The 21865-nt window shown below is 37.7% G+C and overlaps 1 protein-coding gene across 3 annotated transcripts in view; it reads right to left on the minus strand.

Moving 5' to 3' along the window:
• SEC11A (SEC11 homolog A, signal peptidase complex subunit) overlaps window positions 1-21865 on the minus strand; it is a 47671-nt gene that overhangs the window by 16973 nt on the left and 8833 nt on the right. For 2 of the 3 annotated variants that reach the window (XM_059057356.2, XM_059057358.2), the window contains exons 2-3: window positions 5736-5845; window positions 503-652 (exon numbers count right to left, since the gene is read on the minus strand). In XM_059057356.2, coding sequence (XP_058913339.1) covers window positions 503-652; window positions 5736-5845 — 260 coding nt within the window. The remainder of the gene's footprint in view (window positions 1-502; window positions 653-5735; window positions 5846-21865) is intronic. The other variant, XM_059057359.2, reaches the window with a different exon arrangement.

The raw sequence follows: 21865 nt of genomic DNA on the forward strand, positions 1-21865 counted from the left end.
CAAGGTTTTACATATATCCTTTTCAATTCTAAAATGCAAGAGTCTATATTTACAAGAATAACTTAGATTTCAGAAATTTTCTTTGGAATTTGAAAAAGTTGACAAATTTATTCTTACTTAAAATATCTGTGAGATTGCCTTAAAGGTTTGTTTTTGAAAGGTTAGGGCTACCTCGTCCATGATATCAGAAGATTCTATTTGGGATCAACCTTTGTGTCATGTTTTTTCTGGGGCTATATACAGACAGGGTTACTGATCTGGTTGGGAAGTGTAAGGGAACCAAGAAAACCCTCCAGAAAAGCCTTCAGGGAAAAATGAATTACTAAATAAGTATTTAGTCTTCCAAATGTTCACCAAACCTTCAGACATTCATAAAAATGGACCGGAAGAAGGACCTAGGAGTTCCCCACCCTTTCTTAATCTTTAGGCTATCAAAATTAAAGGCTGCTAACACTAAAACATAAAAATGTTTTAAAATAGAGAAGATATAGTTTGCACATACTTTTCATGAATCTTCAAGACTCGGTGAACTATAGGAATCTCTCTTCCTTCTATCCTAAAAACAACAATTTCTCCCACTCGTATGGGATCTTCAACTCGATTTGTTAGAAAGAGAAGATCTCCTCTATGAAATGCAGGTTCCATGCTGCCACTGGGAGGGAAAGAAGAATATAATAGCAAAAGAAAGCCTGAGATTAAATTTACTTTCAAAGTTAGATATGCAACGAACAATTAAAAGTATCACCTTTGGAATATATTTAATATCTTAACAAATATATCAACATAAAATGTGTATTGTCCTCCAAATATGGTTTCCTCAGACTAGTTATACTAAAGGTTTCCTTTAGTTAATAGCTTTCATTAACTAGTTCCATTTCAACCATTACTATTCAAAGGAGCTTAAATTTTGAAAAGAGCAAAGTTACTAATTCTTTAACCTTTTAAAATTTCAAGTGACAGAATATAAAAGAGTGAACTTTATAATCACTGTCTCTATTCTCACTTCATCTGAAAATGCTAAAGATATTCAGATGAGAACTGGATCATCTTTTCCTGCCATTTATAAAGATACAGACCAAGACGACCTTATGGTTTCAACCCAACAAGAAAGAAAAACAGCTCATCAAGTCAAAGAACAGTAACGACAGAAATAATGCTTGTGCTATCAATTTATTTATTTTAAAAAGAGAAACAAGAAACAAAACCAAGGACAAGAGCCGAGATTTTTGCCTAAGAATTTCAGAAACAAGCAAAGAATTCAATTCCCTGGTAATTACTGATGACAAACTTCTAGAGTGTCTTCTTACCTTTCACCTGTTCTACCTTATACCAAGTTCTTCAAAGGTCCTAAGATATTTGCACTAATTAATGAAACTTTTCTTTCTATAAAGAAGTAGCCCATCAGTATTGTTTTCAGAAACTCAAGCTCCAGTTTTCATTAACAATAAATTTAATAAGAAAAAACAGAAGATAAGGAATAAAATTCAATACAGCACAAATGACAAAGTCCAAACACTTCTGTTTGAAGACTCTGGTCTCTCTACGTATATAAGGGAATATGGTGGTGGTTCCCAAACTTTGGTGCACATAAGAATCACCCGGGAAACTTAAAAATCCCCACACTCAGGTCATATCTCAAACCACTTAAATCAGAATGTCTGTGGATGAGAGAAGCAGCCATCAGTATTCTGTAAAGATTCCAAGTGATTCTAATACAAGCAAAATTTGGGAACCACTAGAAATATGGATTTTCAGTACATGTTTATTCTTAAAAGTTTTGTTTAGGTTCCTCTTGGGGCAATGAGTTCCCTTTCTCAGAAGGTGTTCAGACAAAAGATAGAATATGTGTTTGGTGAAAATATTACAGAAGGTATTCTAGACATGAAATTTTCAAGTTTTTATTTTGGCTCTTTTTAAAAATCAGTGACATCCTTTGTTCAAATAAAACCTTGCTTGAAAATGATATAAATGAAACAGATAAAAGCTGAGTTGTTCTGGGTGAATGACTCATCTTTATCGAGCACTTATTATATGCAGAGTGCTAATTTTTAAAAAAATTTTATTTATTTATGGCTGTGTTGGGTCTTAGTTTCTGTGTGAGGGCTTTCTCTAGTTGTGGCAAGCGGGGGCCACTCTTCATTGCAGTGTGCGGGCCTCTCACTATTGCAGCCTCTCTTGTTGCGGAGCACAGGCTCCAGACGCACAGGCTCAGTAATTGTGGCTCATGGGCCCAGCCGCTCTGCGGCATGTGGGATCTTCCCAGACCAGGGCTCGAACCCATGTCCCCTGCATTGGCAGGCAGATTCTCAACCACTGCGCCACCAGGGAAGCCCTCCAGAGTGCTAATTTTAAGAGTTTTTTTAAAAAAACAATCCAGAACAACTCTATGATGTAGGTACTATTATTATCCCAACTTTATAGATAAGGAGACTGAGGCTTAGAATGGCCTAGAGTTGTAAATTTAAAAAATGATAAAGGTGAGATTTGAACCAAGGAGGTTCACTCTCACTGTGCTAAAGTGTTTCTGAGATACTCTAGAATTTTAGCAGGGAGTATCATTATCATATTTGCATTTAAGAAACATCACTTCAGAAACTACAGAGTACACAGAAGACATTCAAATATTTATTGAATTGATGAGTAAACTGGAAAAGATGAGAAGGTAAATTGGGAGACCAATTGTCCAGGCTATTACTTACAAGTGAATACTTGGTAATTATTAAAAGTGTTATTAAAAACATGGACACTGGAGAATGATAAGGGGAAAAGATTGAGAAAAGGATACACATACAGAATTACCTCAATTATGTAAGAAATAATATACATGAAAAAAGAGACTAAAATGTTAATAGTGATTATATCCCGGAACTATGGGTGACTTAGTTTCATCCAGATTTTTTTTGTGATTTCAACATTTCATATAATGAAAATATATTAACTTTTTTCTGATTATAAAAGCATGTTTTTTAAAGGTCGCTACAACAGCCCAGGCAGGAAATGATGAGGGCTTGAAATAGAATAACAGCAGGGAAGACAGCTAAAAAAGGGTAGAATAGAGAGAGGGATAATAACAAATTCGATGGCCAATTGGCTATGACAGAAGCGGGGATCAAGAATGACTCCTAGGTTTTTAACATTGGCAACTGAGCAGATGGCCATGACAGTCACAGAAATAGGAGGAAGAAGAACAGGTTTTTGGGAAAAGGAGATGAATTTTACTTTTATTAGGTGGAGTTTCAAGTGCCTGGTCAACATCCAGATAGAGATGTTAGTGTAGGATGAAAACAAGAGTGTAGATTCAGGGAATAAAGTTGGATTAGAAAAAAAAAAAGATTTAAAAATTCAGATACAGATGGCAATTAAAAACAGATAAAAGCATGTGGTAAGAGGATCATTAAAGAAATATCCAGGGGAAACTTTTTAAAAATTAAATAAATTATTGATAAACATCTTACTCTTATCTGATTAAACTATACTTTAAATTTAATACATCAATCATGATCAATTTTATAAGAAGTTATATATAAATAATTTATATATAAATTAAACTGGGGAATTCCCTGGTGATCCACCAATTAGGACTCCGCACTTCAACTGCAGGGGACCTGGGTTCGATCCCTGGTGGGGAAACTAAGATCCCACAAGCTGCATGGCTTGGCCATAAATAAATAAAAGTAAAAATAAAATAAACTGACTTCAGCTTCACAAAGGGGGAAAAAAATCAGTTTTCAATGTTCCCTGAAACTTTAGTTAATAAAATAAATAATAAGAAAGTATTTTTGTCTTTATCCCCAGTGGTTTCATGAAAGTCCTAAAAGGGGATTCTCAGTTGGCCTGAGTCCTCTGAGGCACATTTGGTTCCAGGTAAAAATTATATTCCTTGAAGTTTTATGAAATCACATAAATAACACCCAATCACATAAATTACCTTTCTCTAATGACTACTCCCTCCAGTCTTGACCAGATTCTCTTCTAATATGACCTGATCTATTTTCATTTTTTTTCTTTATTTCACACCAGCAATCAGAAAAGTTTAGTAAACTAATAACCTAGCTACCAAATAACTTATCCAAACACTCCTTTTAAGCCCCAACTGATATTTTTAGGACCACCAAAATGTTCCACAGGTGCTTAGTCTAATCCCCTATTCACTCCATCATTCCCAGTTTAAAGGTCATTAGATTGTACTTAAACATCTCCACTGAACAGAACTCAATCTGAAATAATTCCAGAAGAATCTCCAGAAGAAGCCTCCCTGGACCTTCTCTCTACAGCTTTTCCCCACAGTGCCAATTAGTGTGGCTTCTCCTTCTGTTAGTGTTTGAACACTTCACAAATTGAAGCTCTCCACTGAGTTCAAGACTGGGAACTTAGGGCCACATAATTTTAAAACTGGAAAAGTCTTTTGACATCATCTAGGTCTAGCCTTCATTTTATAGATGAGGAAACTATGGTTCAGTCCAGAAGTGACTTGCCCAAGGCTGTAGTTAGACAATGAAAAAGATAGAGACCCAAGTCTCTATACCCCTAGAATAGTACATTAAATGCTTTCCCAGGTAATAAACTCCAGACATTTCATTGGATCTCTAAAATCACAGTTGCATTTGATTACTAATAAATTCAGATGGAGGGTATGGGTATGGGTATGAGTATGAGTAAGGGAGGAGTAAGATACTGGAGACCCAGTGCTTCCAACCACTTGTTGCTGGAAGTATATCCTAGTATGACAATGAAAGAGTCAAATTCATCCTGTTAAGAATAATGTAGGGCTTCCCTGGTGGCTCAGTGGTTGAGAGTCCACCTGCCGATGCAGGGGACACAGGTTCGTGCCCTGGTCCGGGAGGATCCCACATGCCGCAGAGCGGCTGGGGCCCTGAGCCACGGCCGCTGAGCCTGTGCTCCGCAACGGGAGAGGCCACAGCAGTGAGAGGCCCGCGTACCGCCAAAAAAAAAAAAAAAAGAATAATGTACTACTATCTAGACTTTAGGTAATGTTAATGATTCAATTTATTTTATATTTATACTCCATTATCTCCAGAAAAGACCTAAGATAGCTTACATAATTAAGCCCCAAATAAGACAGAACTACAATGATTCAATTAAATAACCAAGTGGTAATTCTCCAAAAACGAGTTGCTAAATTAGGTTTTTAAATCCCTAAGAGTACGAGTACAAGGATAGGGAAGGAAGACAGTGGAGGAAAAAAAGTCAGTACTATTTGTCACTTTAGAGATGGCATTAATATACTCAGAATTCCTGAAGTCTATTTAGAAGTGATATTTAAAGGTTAGCATAAAACATGGAAATAATTAGTGATGCTTCTGTACTGACACTGAAAACATGCTGCAGAAAAATTCTTAATTTGTAAAGAAGATATATAATCTTGTAAATTAACAACTAAGTATCAGCCCTGATATATCAAAGTAAAGAATGTAAGAAGACAGAAGGATTTCAGGAAAATAAAATATACTGAAACACTTTCTTAACAGATGTGCCAAAAATAAAGCTCACATAAACATTTCATAGAAAAGTCATGAGCCCTTTGGGATCTGAATGGAAAGTGCCTAACAAGGTTGAGAATTTCTCACAACTGAGAAAGACTAACAAATTTTCTTCCAGGCCCTCTTCTGGGAAACAGTAGTGTCTAAAGGAATGATATATCAGTTATGAAACATTTCAATTTTTCTCCCAAGTAATGCCATGCAATTCCATGCCTTGAAAAGAAAAACTGTTACCTGAGCACCACTACAATTGGACTTTCACTTCCAGTTATAACCATTAACCCCTTCCAGATCATTAGTGCCGAGGAGACAATCATTCCAAAATTTAGGACTTGATAATAGAGCTGTAAGAACAAGAGAATAGATCAGATCCATAATTATCCTCGCCTAGGAAAGCACTGAGTAGTATCAATTTTAAAGTTTTAAGTAGTACTATTAGGGCACCTGAAGTTCTAAGAAACTCTAAAATACTGTAATAATTACACCATCAGCATCCCAGAACATCCCCACCCACTCACCCAAAGAACACTGCTGTTTTGTTTGCTAAAACACATTACATTTATATAACGTTATTTTCAGAACTTTTCACATAAATTATTTCATTTGGGCTTCATGACCATTCAGCTTAAATTCAATCACATACATGACACATACCAGCCAACAGCAACATACCTCTGCTTCTAAACTCTAGTACTTACTTTTCTATAATACTTATCCCTTGATAATTATGGGCTATTCAATGACATTTAACTTGACCCCTCATTTTACAGCTGAGGAAACTTAATCTCAGAAAGGAAATGACTTATCAAAGTCATACAGCTTGTCAGTCACATAGTTAGGACTTGAAGGCCAGTCTTATGTCCTACAAAATTTACACTGCTCAACAAATTGTAAAATTCTATGACTTAAATAAGCAAATATAATACTAGAAAGGTATTTCAAGTAGGGAAACATATGAGCTAATTGTGTTGGACTAATGCTGGATAATGAATAAAAGTAGAGAGGATGACTGGACACCATGGCAGATAGTTCAGGAGAGGAAAAGATGGTGCTGGAGAGCAGTGACAGAAATCTGAAAAAGCATATTAAGCTCAGATTATGAAGACCCTTGAATGTACGACCAAAAATGTGAACTTAAAACAACAGTCATAAAATACTTTAAAGTGAAAAAATAAAAGTTTCAAAAATATGTCCAATGTAAGTTCACTTTTGTTATTTAAAAAAATATATGTGCTGGGACTTCCCTGGCAGTCCAGTGATTAAGACTCCACGCTTCCACTGCAGGCGGCGCAGGTCATGTGTTCAATCCCTGGTCGGGGACTAAGATCCCACATGCAGTGTGGTGTGGCAAAAAAAAAAAAAAATTATACACACACACACACACACACACACACACATATATGAGCATATGGGCATTCTACAAGACAACTGTTACAGTCTTCAAAAATTCAATGTCATGAAAATAAAGGTGGGAGACTGGACTAAAGAGACATAATAACCAAATGTAACGCATAAACTCTAGTTAGATCTTGGTTCAAAAGAACAAACTGCATATAAGAAAAAACCCTAACTATAAAAGACACTTTGGGGTCAATTGGGGAAATTCAAATTATGACTTAAACGATACTAGGAAACTAGTGTTAATTTTCTTACATATGATAATGGTATTGTGGTATGTAGGATACTGTCACTCCTAAAAGATGCATGCTTAGCAATAATTAGCTAGTAGTAGTAGTTAGGGGTGAACTGTCATATCTGCAATTTGTTTCAAAGGATTCAGAAAAAATTACACACACACACACACACACACACACAAGTACATACAAAGCAAATATGGAAAAATGTTAAAAACTGTTAAACCTGTGATAGCTTACAAGTGTTTGCTGTACTATTCTTTCAAGCTTTCTTTTTTTTTTTAGCTTTATTGAGGTAAAACTGACAAATAAAATTGTTAAGATATTTAAAGAGTACAATGTGATGATTTGATATACCTTGTTAAAGAATTCCCCCAAATTAATTAACACATTCATCACCTCACGTATTTACCTTTTTTTTTTTTCTTGGGGGTGGGGGTGATACCTTTCAATTTTTCTTATTTTTTAAAGTATAGACAAAACTGGAAGAAAATAAACTGGTTACACCTGGGGTTACAATACCAGGCAATTTTGTTTCATTCATTTATCCACATTTTTTTCTTTTCTCCTTTTATAATTAATTTTTATTTTTATCAAAAGATTACATACACATAGAGTCAAGAGATATATAATTTTTTTAAAAAACCCTGCATATCCTGGCCATGGCAGGCCACCCCCAGCAATCATTTTCATCTCTTTTAGCTATTTTACCCTCATGCTTCTAAAAATTAATTGCTTCTCTTTTCATAAATTTGGAACATCATCTATAAACTATTTATTATGGCCATGGCATAATTACAGTTTCACTTTCATTATGTGTGATTGGTCTGTTTATATTTTCTAATTATTCCTGGTTCAGTCTTGGAAAGTTGTACCTTTCCAAGAATTTGTCCATTTCTTCGTGGTTGTCCATTTTATTGCCATATAGTTGTTTGTAGTAGTCTCTTATAATCCTTTGTATTTCTGTAGTGTCAGCTGTGATTTCTCCTTTTTCATTTCTAATTTTATTGATTTGTGTCCTCTCCTTTTTTTCTAGATGAGTCTAAGGGTTTATCAATTTTGTTTATCTTCTCAAAGAACCAGCTTTTAGTTTTATTGATTTTTGCTATTGTTTTCTTCGTTTCTATTTCATTTATTTCTGCTATGATCTTTATGATTTCTTTCCTTCTACTGACTTTGAGTTTTCTTTGTTCTTCTTTCCCTAGTTGTTTTAACTGTAGGGTTTATTTGAGATTTTTCTTATTTCTTGAGGTGAGGTTGTATTGCTATAAACTTCCCTCTTAGAACTCCTTTTGCTGTGTCCCACAGGTTTTGAGTCATTGTGTTTTCATTGTCATTTGTTTCCTAGCCTTTTTTTTTTTTTTTTTTTTAGTGGTACACGGGCCTCTCACTGTTGTAGCCTCTCCTGTTGCGGAGCACAGGCTCCGGACGCAAAGGCTCAGCGGCCATGGCTCACGGATCCAGACGCTCCGCAGCATGTGGGATCTTCCCGGACCGGGGCACAAACCCGTGTCCCCTGCATCAGCAGGAGGATTCTCAACCACTGAGCCACCAGGGAAGCCCTTGTCATTTGTTTCTATGTATTTTTAAATTTCTTCTTTGACTTCCTCAGCAATCTCTTGGCTATTTAGTAGCACACTGTTTAGCCTCCATGTATTTGTGTTTTTTACAGTTTTTTTTTCCTGTAATTGATTTCCAATCTCATAGTGCTGTGGTCAGAAAAGATGCTTCATATTATTTCAATTTTCTTAAATTTACTGAGGCTTGATTTGTGACCCAAGATGTGATCTATCCTGGAGAATGTTCCATGTGCACTTGAAAAGAAAGTGTATTCTGCCACTTTTGGGTGGAATGTTCTATAAATATCAATTAGATCTGGTCTATTGTGTCATTTAAAGCTTGTGTTTCCTTATTAATTTTCTGTTTGAATGATCTGTCCATTGGTGTGAGGTGCTAAAGTCCACCACTATTATTGTGTTACTGTCGATTTCCTCTTTTATAGCTGTTAGCAGTTGCCTTAGGTATTAAAGTGTTCCTATGTTGGGTGCATATATATTTATAACTGTTACATCTTCTACTTGGATTGATCCCTTGATCATTATGTAGTGTCCTTCCTTGTCTCTTGTAACATTCTTTATTTTTTTAAAACATCTTTATTGGAGTATAATTGCTTTAACATTCTTTATTTTAAAGTCTATTTTTTCTGATATGAGTATTGCTACTCCAGCTTTCTTTTGATTTGCATTTGCATGGAATATTTTTCCATCCCTTCACTTTCAGTCTGTATGTATCCCTAGGTCTGAAGTGGGTGTCTTGCAGACAGCATATATATGGGTCTTGTTTTTGTATCCAATCAGCCAGTCTGTGTCTTTTGGTTGGGGCATTTAATCCATTTGCATTTAAGGTTATTATCGATATGAATGTTCCTATTACCATTCTCTTTTTTTCGGTTTGTTTTTGTGCGTCTTTTTCTTCTCTTGTGTTTCCTGCTTAGAGAAGTTTCTTCAGCATTTGTTGCAAAGCTGGTTTGGTGGTGCTAAATTCTCTTAGCTTCTGCTTGTCTGAAAAGTTTTTGACTCTTCCATCGAATCTGAATGACATCCTTGCTGGGTAATCTTGGTTGTAGGTTTTTCTCTTTCATCAGTGTAAGTATATCCTGCCAGTCCCTTCTTTTTAACTTTTATTTATTTACTTATTTTTGAAATTTATTTATTTTCTTATACAGCAGCTTCTTATTAGTTGTCTTTTTTTTTTTTTTTTTTTTTGCTATATGCGGGCCTCTTACTGTTGTGGCCTCTTCCGTTGCGGAGCAGAGGCTTCGGACGCGCAGGCCCAGCAGCCACGGCTCATGGGCCCAGCCGCTCCGCGGCATGTGGGACCTTCCCAGACTGGGGCACAAACCCTTGTCGCCTGCATCAGCAGGCGGACTCTCAACCACTACGCCACCAGGGAAGCCCTAGTTGTCCATTTTATACATATTAGTGTATATATGTCAATCCCAATCTCCCAATTCATCACACCACCACCACCACCTGCCACTTTTCCCCCTTGGTGTCACCCCCCCGCCACTTTTCCCCTTGGTGTCTATATGTTTTTTCTCTACATCTGTGTCTCAATTTCTGCCCTGAAAACCAGTTCATCTGTACCATTTTTCTAGGTTCCACATATATGCGTTAATATATTTTTGTTTTTCTCTTTCTGACTCACTTCACTCTGTATGACAGTCTCTAGATCCATCCACATCTCTACAAATGACCCAATTTCATTCCTTTTTATGGCTGAGTAATATTCCATTGTATATATGTACCTCATCTTCTTTATCCATTCATCTGCCAATGGGTGTTTACGTTGCTTGCATGTCCTGGCTATTGTAAATAGTGCTGCAGTGAACACTGGGGTGCATGTGTCTTTTTGAATTATGGTTTCCTCTGGGTATATGCGCAGTAGTGGAATTGCTGAGCCATATGGTAATTCTATTTTTAGTTTTCTAAGGAACCTCCACACTGTTCTCCATAGTGGCTGTATCAACTTACATTCGCACCAACAGTGCAAGAGGGTTCCCTTTCCTCCACACCTTCTCCAGCATTTGTTGTTTGTAGATTTTCTGATGATGCCCACTCTAACTGGTGTGAGGTGATACCTCATTGTAGTTTTGATTTGCATTTCTCTAATGATTAGTGATGTTGAGCAGCTTTTCATGTGCTTCTTGGCCATCTGTATGTCTTCTTTGGAGAAATGTCTATTTAGGTCTTCTGCACATTTTTGGATTGGGTTGTTGGTTTTTTAAAATATTGAGCTGCATGAGCTGTTTATATATTTTAGAGATTAATCCTTTGTCCTATGATTCGTTTGCAAATATTTTCTCCCATTCTGAGGGTTGTCTTTTCGTCTTGTTTGTAGTTTCCTTTGCTGTGCAAAAGCCTGTAAGTTTCATTAGGTCCCATTTGTTTATTTTTCTTTTTATTTCCATTACTCTAGGAGGTGAGTCAAAAAAGATCTTGCTGTGATTTATGTCAAAGAGTGTTTTCCTACGTTTTCCCCTAAGAGTTTTATAGTGCCCGGTCTCACGTTTAGGTCTCTAATCCATTTTGAGTATGGTGTTAGGGAGTGTTCTAATTTCTTTTACATGTAGCTGTCCAGTTTTCCCAGCACCACTTATTGAAGAGACTGTCTTTTCTGCATTGTATATCCTTGCCTCCTTTGTCATAGATTAGTTGACCATAGGTGGGTGGGTTTATCCCTGGGTTTTCTACCTGTTCAATTAATCTATATTTCTGTTTTTGTGCCAGTACCATATTGTCTTGATTACTGTAGCTTTGTAGTATAGTCTGAATTCAGGGAGTATGATTCCTCCTTTTTTTTCCCCCTCAAGACAGCTTGGGCTATTCGAGGTCTTTTGTGTCTCCAGGCAAATTTTAAGATTTTTTATTCTAGTTCTGTGAAAAATGCCATTGGTAATTTGATAGGGACTGCACTGAATCAGTAGATTGCTTTGGGTAGTACAATCATTTTCACAATATTGATTCTTCCAACCCAAGAACATGGCATATCTCTCCTTCTGCTTGTATCATCTTTAATTTCTTTCATCATTGTCTTATAGTTTTCTGCATACAGGTGTTTTGTCTCCCTAGGCAGGTTTATTCCTAGGTATTTTATTCTGTCTGTTGCAATGGTAAATGGGAATGTTTCCTTAATTTTTCTTTCAGATTTTTCATCATTAGTGTATAGGAATGCAAGAGATTTCTGTGCATTTATTTTGTATCCTGCTACTTTACCAAATTCATTGATTAGCTCTAGTTGTTTTCTGGTGGCATCTTTAGGATTCTCTATGTATAGTATCATGTCATCTGTAAACAGTGACAGGTTTACTTCTTGTTTTCCAATTTGTATTCCTTTTATTTTTCTTCTCTGATTGCCATGGCTAGGAGTTCCAAAACTATGTTGAATAACAGTGGTGAGAGTGGACATCCTTGTCTTGTTCCTGATCTTAGAGGAAATGCTTTCATTTTTTCACCATTGAGGATGACATTTGCTGTGGGTTTGTCGTATATGGCCTTTATTATGTTGAGGTAGGTTCCCTGTATGCCCATTTTCCAGAGAGTTTTTAATCACAAATGAGTGTTGAATTTTGTGAAAAGCTTTTACTGCATCTATCAAGATGATCATATGGTTTTTATTCTTCAATTTGTTAATATGGTGTATCACATTAATTGTATCACATTGATTGATTGCGGGCAGGGCCTAAGCAGGGGCAAGGTTTGGGCAGTGGGTGGGGTCAATGCTCAGGACGTACAGGGCTGGAAAAGGCCCTGGGGGCTGTGGGGGGTGGGACTCAGGCTTAAGGAACAGAAGGGGCCCAGGCATGCCCCCAACTCTGGTCTCAGGGCAGGGGACCTCACCTGGGAGCCCAGCAGGCTCCCTGGGCTTGAGTGGGTAGGGCAATCGCCCTCTGCTCCTCTCTTGCTCCTCCTGGAGAGCCCCTCCCACCTGCCTCTCCTGATATCCCAGGCCTCCATCCTATGCCCTCAAGGACCCATGTGGCCTGGAGGTGGCTTTGGAGAGCAGGGGACCCGCCTGGGAGCTTAGCAGGCTCCCTGTGCCTAATGGGCGGGGCAACCACCCTCCACTCCTCTCCTGCTCTTTCTGGGGGCCCCTTCCGCCTGCCTCTCCTGATCTCTCCAGCCTCAGGGGCACTGATCCTGTCTGGCCTCCACTTCTCCTCCCCCCTCAGTCCCCCTACATCCCACCGGTTCACTTTGGGGTTCCTTCTGTCTCCTTGAGCATCAGAGTCCGCCACCAGCAGCTGGCAGGCACCCTAGTTGTAGGGAGATGCTAACTCCACGTCTTCCCACACCGCCATCTTGACTCACCTCAAGATGATAGCTTTTTAAAAGACAAAAAATGGTCTTTTTATTCCAAAGACAGATTTGAGGAAGTAGAGTGGGAGAGGCTAAAAGTAGGAAAACTAGCTTCTAAGAAGTGATTATGGTCAACCTGTGGATTAGCAGTCAGGAATTCAGCTAAAGGCTCTATTTTCCAAACTTCCCATGCTAAGAAAGCCACCTATAATACTGGTTAGGACAATAGATTATGGGCCCCAATCCAGAATCACTGAAGGAAGGGCTGTGGGATTCCCTAAAAACTACAAGATATAGTTTCATGATTCCTTATTTAACACCCTTGGGGGTCAGAAATGCTTCGTAATTCAGAATTGGCCAGATTTTGAAAAGGTAACATACCATATAGCATATAACACCCCAAGCAGGCAATATCCCATAATCAACCATATTAATATTTCTCCAGCAAAACAAAAAAAATTCACACTGAAATAAATAAAACTAAAAACAGCTACATGTCAGCCAGTTCAAATCTGTTTTGTTGAGGATAATCTTTCCATTTTCAGAAGGGCACAGATGTAGCATTGTCAGAACAGGTGTGCGATATCTAATAAAATAACTGTTCTTTTTTTTTGGCCGTGCCCTGCAGCGTGTGGGATCTTAGTTTCCCAACCAGGGATGGGACCTGTGCCCCCCTGCATTGGGAGTGCAGAGTCTTAATGACTGGGCTGCCAGGGAAGTCCCTAAATTAACTGTTCTTTAAAAAAAAAATGAAAGACTTAAAAATCGTGATTTTCTCTGCCCCTGCAAGGAGGTCACTATAATTACCCTTCTCTTTTTCTTCAGACATGTAATACTACTTTTTGCTATAGAATCATTGTTGTGAAATGCATCTAATCATCAAGATCATCCTCATCATTCTTATTAGAGAAAGAGATTAAAAGTCCCTCAATACATGTAACTGGCAAATGTTCCTTAAAAGGTGCCTGTTTGCATACTGCTAAGTCAGTCTGTGAGCCAAAACCTAGACAGAAGCACACTATTTGCTAAAAGAAATATTCTACCTAAGCAAGTTTGAAAATGTCCTATTTTTCTCTTTCTTTTCTCCCCTTTTTCGTGACAAAAATCTTTATTGAAAAGACAAACATATTGCCTCCTTAGCCCCTGCTTTCTTTGCCACTATATCTGAATGCTAATGAATATACAGAATCAATGTACAGAAAGAAGTGCTTTTTTGGGTATTGGCAGAAATAAGGTGGCAGCTACCTAACCTTCTCATACCATTTGGCCACATCAAGCTAACTAGTAATACGACATTGTGACATATGTAGAATAATAACCACAGAATTGAATAGCCCCATTATTTTTTCTAAGAAGTGACTGGAACATTATATCCCTCAGTGTTCAAGGTGTAACTAGAAAAGAATGTTATTAAAACCAGTCAAAGCTCTATGTAATACCTTTTGGTAGCTATGGTATAGGGAGATTTGTGTGTGCTATTTTTCTTTTGCACTTTTAGGAAGTACTGTGTGGAGACTTCCCCCCAAAGTTCTGTGGCTAGAATAATCCACATGACAACTTAAAATACACAGTAAGTAATAACTAACAAGAATTTAAGAAAAACCTACAACAGAAAATTCAGCAAAATAAAGCTGATAGTAAGTTTAAATATTATAATTTAACAAGCCATAATCTGGAAATTATATACTGTGCATTTATCCTTTAGTTATCAAATATACCATTATATTTCCTGTTCTTGTAAGAGATACTTGAAGTTCAACACATAGGCTATTTCCATAGAAGTCAGACTTCTAGCCATCTCAAGCAAAGACAAAAGTGACCATGGAAGCAAAAATGTGTCTTAGAGCTACAAAATAGCCGTTGGCCTAAGTCTTAAATTCCACTTACCTTGCGACCTCAAAGTAGACTCATTAATTCATAACCACAATTCCCCTGGTTTCTAACTCACAGAATAAGCACAATAGAAGCTAGGGCATTAGAGGCAGATACACGGACAGCAGGTACAAGTGAAACTGATGGTGTTGGAAAAACTGAAGTGTATTCAGAATAGACACTGTTATTATGGTCCAATAAAGTCATTCATAGTCCCAGTGAGGATCTTAAAAGATTAACAACAATAACAAAAGTTCCTGAATAGTCTAAACAGGCAGAATACCAATAAGATAATTTTCATTTTTAAAAAAATTATTTATTTATTTATTTATGGCTGTATTGGGTCTTCATTTCTGTGCGAGGGCTTTCTCTAGCTGTGGCAAGCGGGGGCCACTCTTCACTGTGGTGCATGGGCCTCTCACTATCGTGGCCTCTCTTGTTGCAGAGCACAGGCTCCAGACGCGCAGGCTCAGTAATTGTGGCTCACAGGCCCAGTTGCTCCGCGGCATGTGGGATCTTCCCAAACCGAGGCTCGAACCCACGTTACCTGCATTGGCAGGCAGATTCTCAACCACTGTGCCACCAGGGAAGCCCAGATAATTTTCATTTTTAAAAATCCATTAAATCGGGCTTCCCTGGTGGCGCAGTGGTTGGGGGTCTGCCTGCCGATGCGGGGGACACGGGTTCGTGCCCCGGTCCGGGAGGATCCCGCGTGCCACGGGGTGGCTGGGCCCATGGGCCATGGCTGCTGGGCCTGCACGTCCGGAGCCTGTGCTCTGCTGTGGGAGAGGCCGCAGCAGTGAGAGGCCCGCGTACCGCAAAGTAAGTAAATAAATAAATAAATAAAAATAAAATAAAAATCCATTAAATCTTTTAAAAATCTGACAAATGAAAACACAACACATGTATAGCAGTTTCATTCATAACAGCCTCAAATTGGGGAAAAAAAGACAAAAACCCAAATGTCCATCAACAGGTGAATAAATAAATTACAACATTTCCAAGTAATAGAAAACTACTCAGGAATAGAAAACATGAACTACTGAAACATACAACATAGATGAATCTCAAATATATGCTATTCAGGCCAAATTGGAGGAATAGGGACCAAATTTACCTCCTTGCCTGAAATAACTAAAACACTGGACAAAGTATATGAAACAAAGGTTTTCAGACACTGGACATGTGACTGTGTCCAGGTAGCATAGGACTATGAAAGGAGAAACAAGGTGAGCTCTACAATTGCCCCAATTTACAGAATGGGTAGTTTCCAGGCCACAGGGCAAAACAGAAATGTAGCCAGAGCTTAGAAGTCTCCTTGACTTGAGGATAAAGAACTGGGAGTTTGGGGAAGTGAAGGCAACTTAGATTGTAGGGAATTACAGAAATGAGAACTACACAAAGATCTACAGAGGGTCTCTCCTCAAGTCTTCAGCTGAGTGATGATCAGCAATGATCAGCACATGCATTTCAGGGAAGTACCAAGGACGGAAAAAGAACCAACTAAAAGGAGCAGATAGGACAATTCTAAAAGTTCATATGGGGCAGGGATAATTTGTTTCCACCAGCCAGAGTGGAAATGTTCATAACACACGGGCTTTGGATAGCATACTCAAAAGTTATTGCTCAGTTGTGGCGCAAAATTAACCTTAGACTGAAGGCTGCTCTGGACTTGCCTAACAAAGCCTTTTAAAAAAGCCTTGAAACAGGAATTCCCTGGCAGTCCAGTGGTTAGGACTCAGTGCTTTCACTGCCGTGGCCCAGGTTCAATCCCTGGTCAGGGAACTAAGATCCCACAAGTTGTGTGGTGTGGCAAAAAAAATAAAAATAAAAGGTAAGGGAAAGACTGAGCACATTAAATAGAGACTTAGATGATAGAAAATATATCCAAGACCCAACCCAAACCTCTGGAGATGAAAAAGAATATGTCTGAAATGAAAATCACACAGCATACCACTCTGAAAGCACTCAATCTTGTCTGAAAACCACACAGAATGGAATAACAGCAGATTAGACATCACAGAAGAAAAGTTTAGTGAAACTGAAGTCATAGCAATAAAAAACTATTTCAGGATGCAACTAGAGATTATCATACTAAATGAAGTAAGTCAGAAAGAGAAAGACAAATACCATATGATATCACTTATATGTGGAATCTAAAATATAGCACAAATGAACCTATGTACAAAACAGAAACAGACTCATAGACATAGAGAACAGACTTGTGGTTGCCAAGTGGGGGAGGGGGAGGGAGAAGGATGGATTGGGAGTTTAGGATTGGTAGATGCAAACTATTACATTAAGAATGGATAAACAACAAGTTTATATATAGCATAATGTATACCACAGGGAACTATATTCAATATCCTGTGATAAACCATAATGGAAAAGAATAGGAGAAACAGACAAATCCATAGTTACAGTCAGAAATGTCAACACCCCCTCTCAATAACTGATACAGCAGGAAGACAAAAAAAAACCAACAAGCATAGAGAAGATTTGAACAACACTACCAACCAATTTGACCTAACTGATATTTACAGAACATTCTGCCCAACAACAGCAGATACACATTCCTTTTAAGTACACACAGAACATTCACCAAAATAGACCATATTCAAGACCACAAAACAAGTCTCAATAAATAGAAAGGGATTTGAATTATGCAAAGAGTATTCTCCAATCACAATGTAATGAAAATAGAAATCAGTAACAGAAAGATACCTGAAAAATTCCCTCAAATTTTTAGAAATCAAATAACACTTCTAAATCACCCATGGTAAAAGAAGAAATCAAAAGAGAATAAAAATACATTTCAAAATTTGTGGGATGCACCTAAAGTAGTATGTAAAGGGAATTTTATAGTAGTAAAAGCCTATGTTAAGAAAAACAGAAATGTCTCAAATTATATGTTATGTTTTTGTTTATACTCAGTTCAAAATATTTTGCAATTTCCCTTGTGATTCTCCTTTGACCCATGGGTTATTTAGAAATGCACTGTTTAATTTCCAAATATTTGTGGATTTCCCAAATTAAGCTTCCACCTTAAAACACTAGGAAAACCAAATGAAATCCAAAGTAACTCACAAAAAAGAAATACTAAAAACATGAGTAGAAATAAGTGAAACTGAAGTCAGGAAAACAGTAAAGAAAAGCAAACCAAAAGTTGGTTCTTTGAGGCGATCAGTTAGCCAGACTAATGAGGAAAAAAAGAAAGAAGATATGAATTACTGATATCAGGAAGGAATGAGAGAGGTGACATCACTAGACTAATACTTATTAATATGTATTAATATACAAATATCAAAAGGATAATAAGTATTGTGAATACCTTTATACCAATATATTAATTCTTGAAATACACACCCTACCAAAGCTCACTGAAGAAGAAATAGATAGACCTGAACAGACCTATTAAAGAAACTGAATTTACGATTTAAAAACCTTCCCACAAAGAAAAACTCCAGGCTCAAACGGTATTCACTAAAGAATTCTACCGAGCATTTAAAGAAAAAAATCATAATAATTCTATGCCAACTCTTCCGGAAAACTGCAGAAGAGGGAATACTTCCCAATTCACTTTATGAAGGCCAACATTACTGATACCCAAATCAGATAAAGATGTTACAAGAAAACCACAGAATGGTATCACGGATATAGACATAAAAAGTATCTGTAACATTTTAGTAAATGTTTAGACCAAACAATATATACCTTATGACCAAGGAGGATCTATCTCAGGATAGAAAGTTAGAGACTTCAACATCCTCTTCTTAATAGTTGATAGAATAAGACAGAAAATCAGCAAGGATATAGAAAACTTGAATACCTCAACCAACTAAACATCTATAGAACACTCCACCCCACGAAGGAGAATACACATTCTTTTCAAACAAACATGAAACATTCTCCAGAGACCAGGCTCTAGGCAAACTTTAAAAGGGCACTCAATTTTAAAAGATTGTAATCATACAAACTATTTTCTTCAACTACAATATAATTAAATTAGAAATCAGCACTGGAGAGAAATTTGAAAAATCCGTAAATGCATACTTAGAAACATTTTTTCCCAAATAACCTATGGTTCAAAGAGGAACCACAGGGAAATTACAAAATATTTTGAACTGAGTGTAAACAAACACATGTCAAAATTTCTGTAATGTAGCTAAAGTACTGCTTGGAGAGAAATCTATAGCTTTAAATACATATATTCTAAAAGAAAGACCTTAACCCAATAACCAAAGATTCCACTTTAAGAAATTAGAAAATATAACAAACTAAACACAAAGTAACTAAGGAAGGAAATAAAGTTTAGAGCAGAAATCAGTGAAATAGAAAACAAATAATGAGAAAAAAAAATCAATACAAGCCTAATACACAGAGACAGAAAGTACAATGGTAGTTTCTAGGGGCTGGGGGAAGGGGAGAATGGGGAGTTTTTAAATGAGTACAGAGTTCTAATTTTGCAAGATAAAAAGAGTCCTAGAAGGCTTCCCTGGTGGCGCAGTGGTTGAGAGTCTGCCTGCCAATGCAGGGGACACGGGTTCGTGCCCCGGTCTGGGAAGATCCCACATGCTGCAGAGCAGCTAGGCCCATGAGCCATGGCTGCTGAGCCTGCGCGTCCGGAGCCTGTGCTCCACAACGGGAGAGGCCCACGTACCACACACAAAAAAAAAAAAAAAAAAAAAAAGAGTCCTAGAGACGGGTTGCTCAACAATGTGAATGCACTTAACACTACTGAACTCTACACTTAAAAAATGGTTAAGATACAACAAGGACCTACTGTATAGCACTGGGAACTACATTCAATATCTCATAATAACCTATAATGGAAAAGAATCTGAAAAAGAATAGATACATATATATATGTGTAACTGAATCACTTTGCTGTACACCTGCAGCTAACACAACATGTGATCAACAACATTTCCATTTAAAAAAATAAATAAATAATAAAGTTTAAAAAATGGTTAGGAAAGAAAATTATGTTATGTGTATTTTACCACAATTTTTAAAAATCATGTGAAATAAAAGCAATCACAGACATACCCAGTGGCACAGTGGTTGAGGGTCTGCCTGCCAACGCAGGGGACATGGGTTCATACCCTGGTCTGGGAAGATCCCACATGCCGCGGAGCGGCTGGGCCCGTGAGCCGTGGCTGCTGAGCCTGTGCATCCGGAGCCTGTGCTCCGCGACGGGAGAGGCCACAACAGTCAGAGGCCCCTGTACAGCAAAAAACAAACAAACAAACAAACAAACAAACAAAAAACCAAAAACTAATCTTCCTATAAAGAGCTCCTAGAAATCAATAACAATCTAAAAGGAAAATAGGCAAAGGATTATGAACTGCTATTTCACGGAAAATGAAATAAAAACAACTCCAAAATCATATGAAAATATGTTCAACCAAACTGATAATGAGGGAAATATAAAGTAAGACTGTCCTGAGATACCACGTTTCATTTATTAGAATGGCAAAAATCTAAAAGTCTGAAAACACACAATGCTGGCGAGACTATAGGAAAAAGTCACTCACTTTTTTGTGGGGGTGGGGGAGAAAAATGTAAATATATTACCTATTTAAACTATTCATTAAAAACCAGTAAGAGGGGAACTTCCCTGGTGGCACAGTGGTTAAGAATCCGCGTGCCAATGCAGTGGACATGGGTTCAAGCCCTGGTCCAGGAAGATCCCACAAGCTGCGGAGCAACTAAGCCCATGCGCCACAAATACTGAGCCCATGCACCTAGAGCCCATGCTCTGCAATAAGAGAAGCCACTGCAATGAGAAGCCTGCGCACTGCAACAAAGAGTAGCCCCAGCTTGCCACAACTAAAGAAAGCCTGCATGCAGCAACAAAGACCCAACACAGCCATTAATCAGTCAATTAATTAATTAATTAATAAAAAAAAAACGGAAGAGGGAGTCCATGAACTTATTTTAACTACCTTGTCTTTCTGAGTCACTAGGCACTTGATTAACTTTCTTCTAACTCCCTCATCCCTTGGTTTCTATGTCACCGACCTCAGACCCTGACCTCTTCTCTGACATCCCATTAAATACAAGTGTTCTAGGAGTCCAACCTTTGCCCTTTTCTTTCCATTCTGCAATCTTGTCAATTCATGGTTTCAATTACAACATATATGCTGATGACACCCAAATCTCTTCTCCATACCAGACCAATTATATCCAATTGGTAAGTATATCCAATTACTTACTGAAAATCATCTAGATGTTACACAGACACCTTAAATTCAACACATCCAGAGCTGAACTCAATCCTTTTCCTCAAATCTCTTCCTCCTTCCACATTCTCTTGGTGATTAGTATCACCATCCACCCAAGTCCTCTAAATTTTATCTCCCCAACGTTTCTCACATCCATCCCATTGGCTTTATTTCTATGACTATTGCCTTACTTCATGTCTCATCTCCTCTTACCCAGACTACTGAAACAATCTGAGAGTCCTACCTCTAGACTTGTATCCTTCTAATTCATCCACCTATATATAATTACTGTTCGCAAAGTGAAAATAAAATTATTGAGGTGTCTGCTCAAAAACTTCTCTCACTACCTATAGGATAAATTCTGAACCTCTGAGTACACAGAGCCTTCTATGATCTGGCTCTTGCTGTCCTCTCCACTCCTATTTCATGCTACAAGTGATATTCTAGGCTCAAACCATAATTTAGCTTGTAATGCAGAATATCATAGTCCTTAACAATGCTACTACATGTAGCAATAACTGAATAACCAATCAAAACTAAAAGTTACATATTCTTAGTAAGTCTAGATGATTAAAATAAAAAGTTAGGTTCCTTGTCTTAGTAAGACAATCATCAGCTTCTAGCAATTCCAACTTAAAAGAGGCTCATTCCACTTTTTTGACAGTTTCCTATCCCTGAGGACTCCTGTAGCAAGAGAAATAAGACCACCAGAAGCAGTATGCTTTTGGTGGCAGGGCCTACTTGAGGGCTCAATTAGCTCTAGAACTTTCTAT

Source organism: Kogia breviceps, chromosome 3 (assembly GCF_026419965.1).
Source record: "Kogia breviceps isolate mKogBre1 chromosome 3, mKogBre1 haplotype 1, whole genome shotgun sequence".
NCBI classification, from domain to species: Eukaryota; Metazoa; Chordata; class Mammalia; order Artiodactyla; family Physeteridae; genus Kogia; species Kogia breviceps.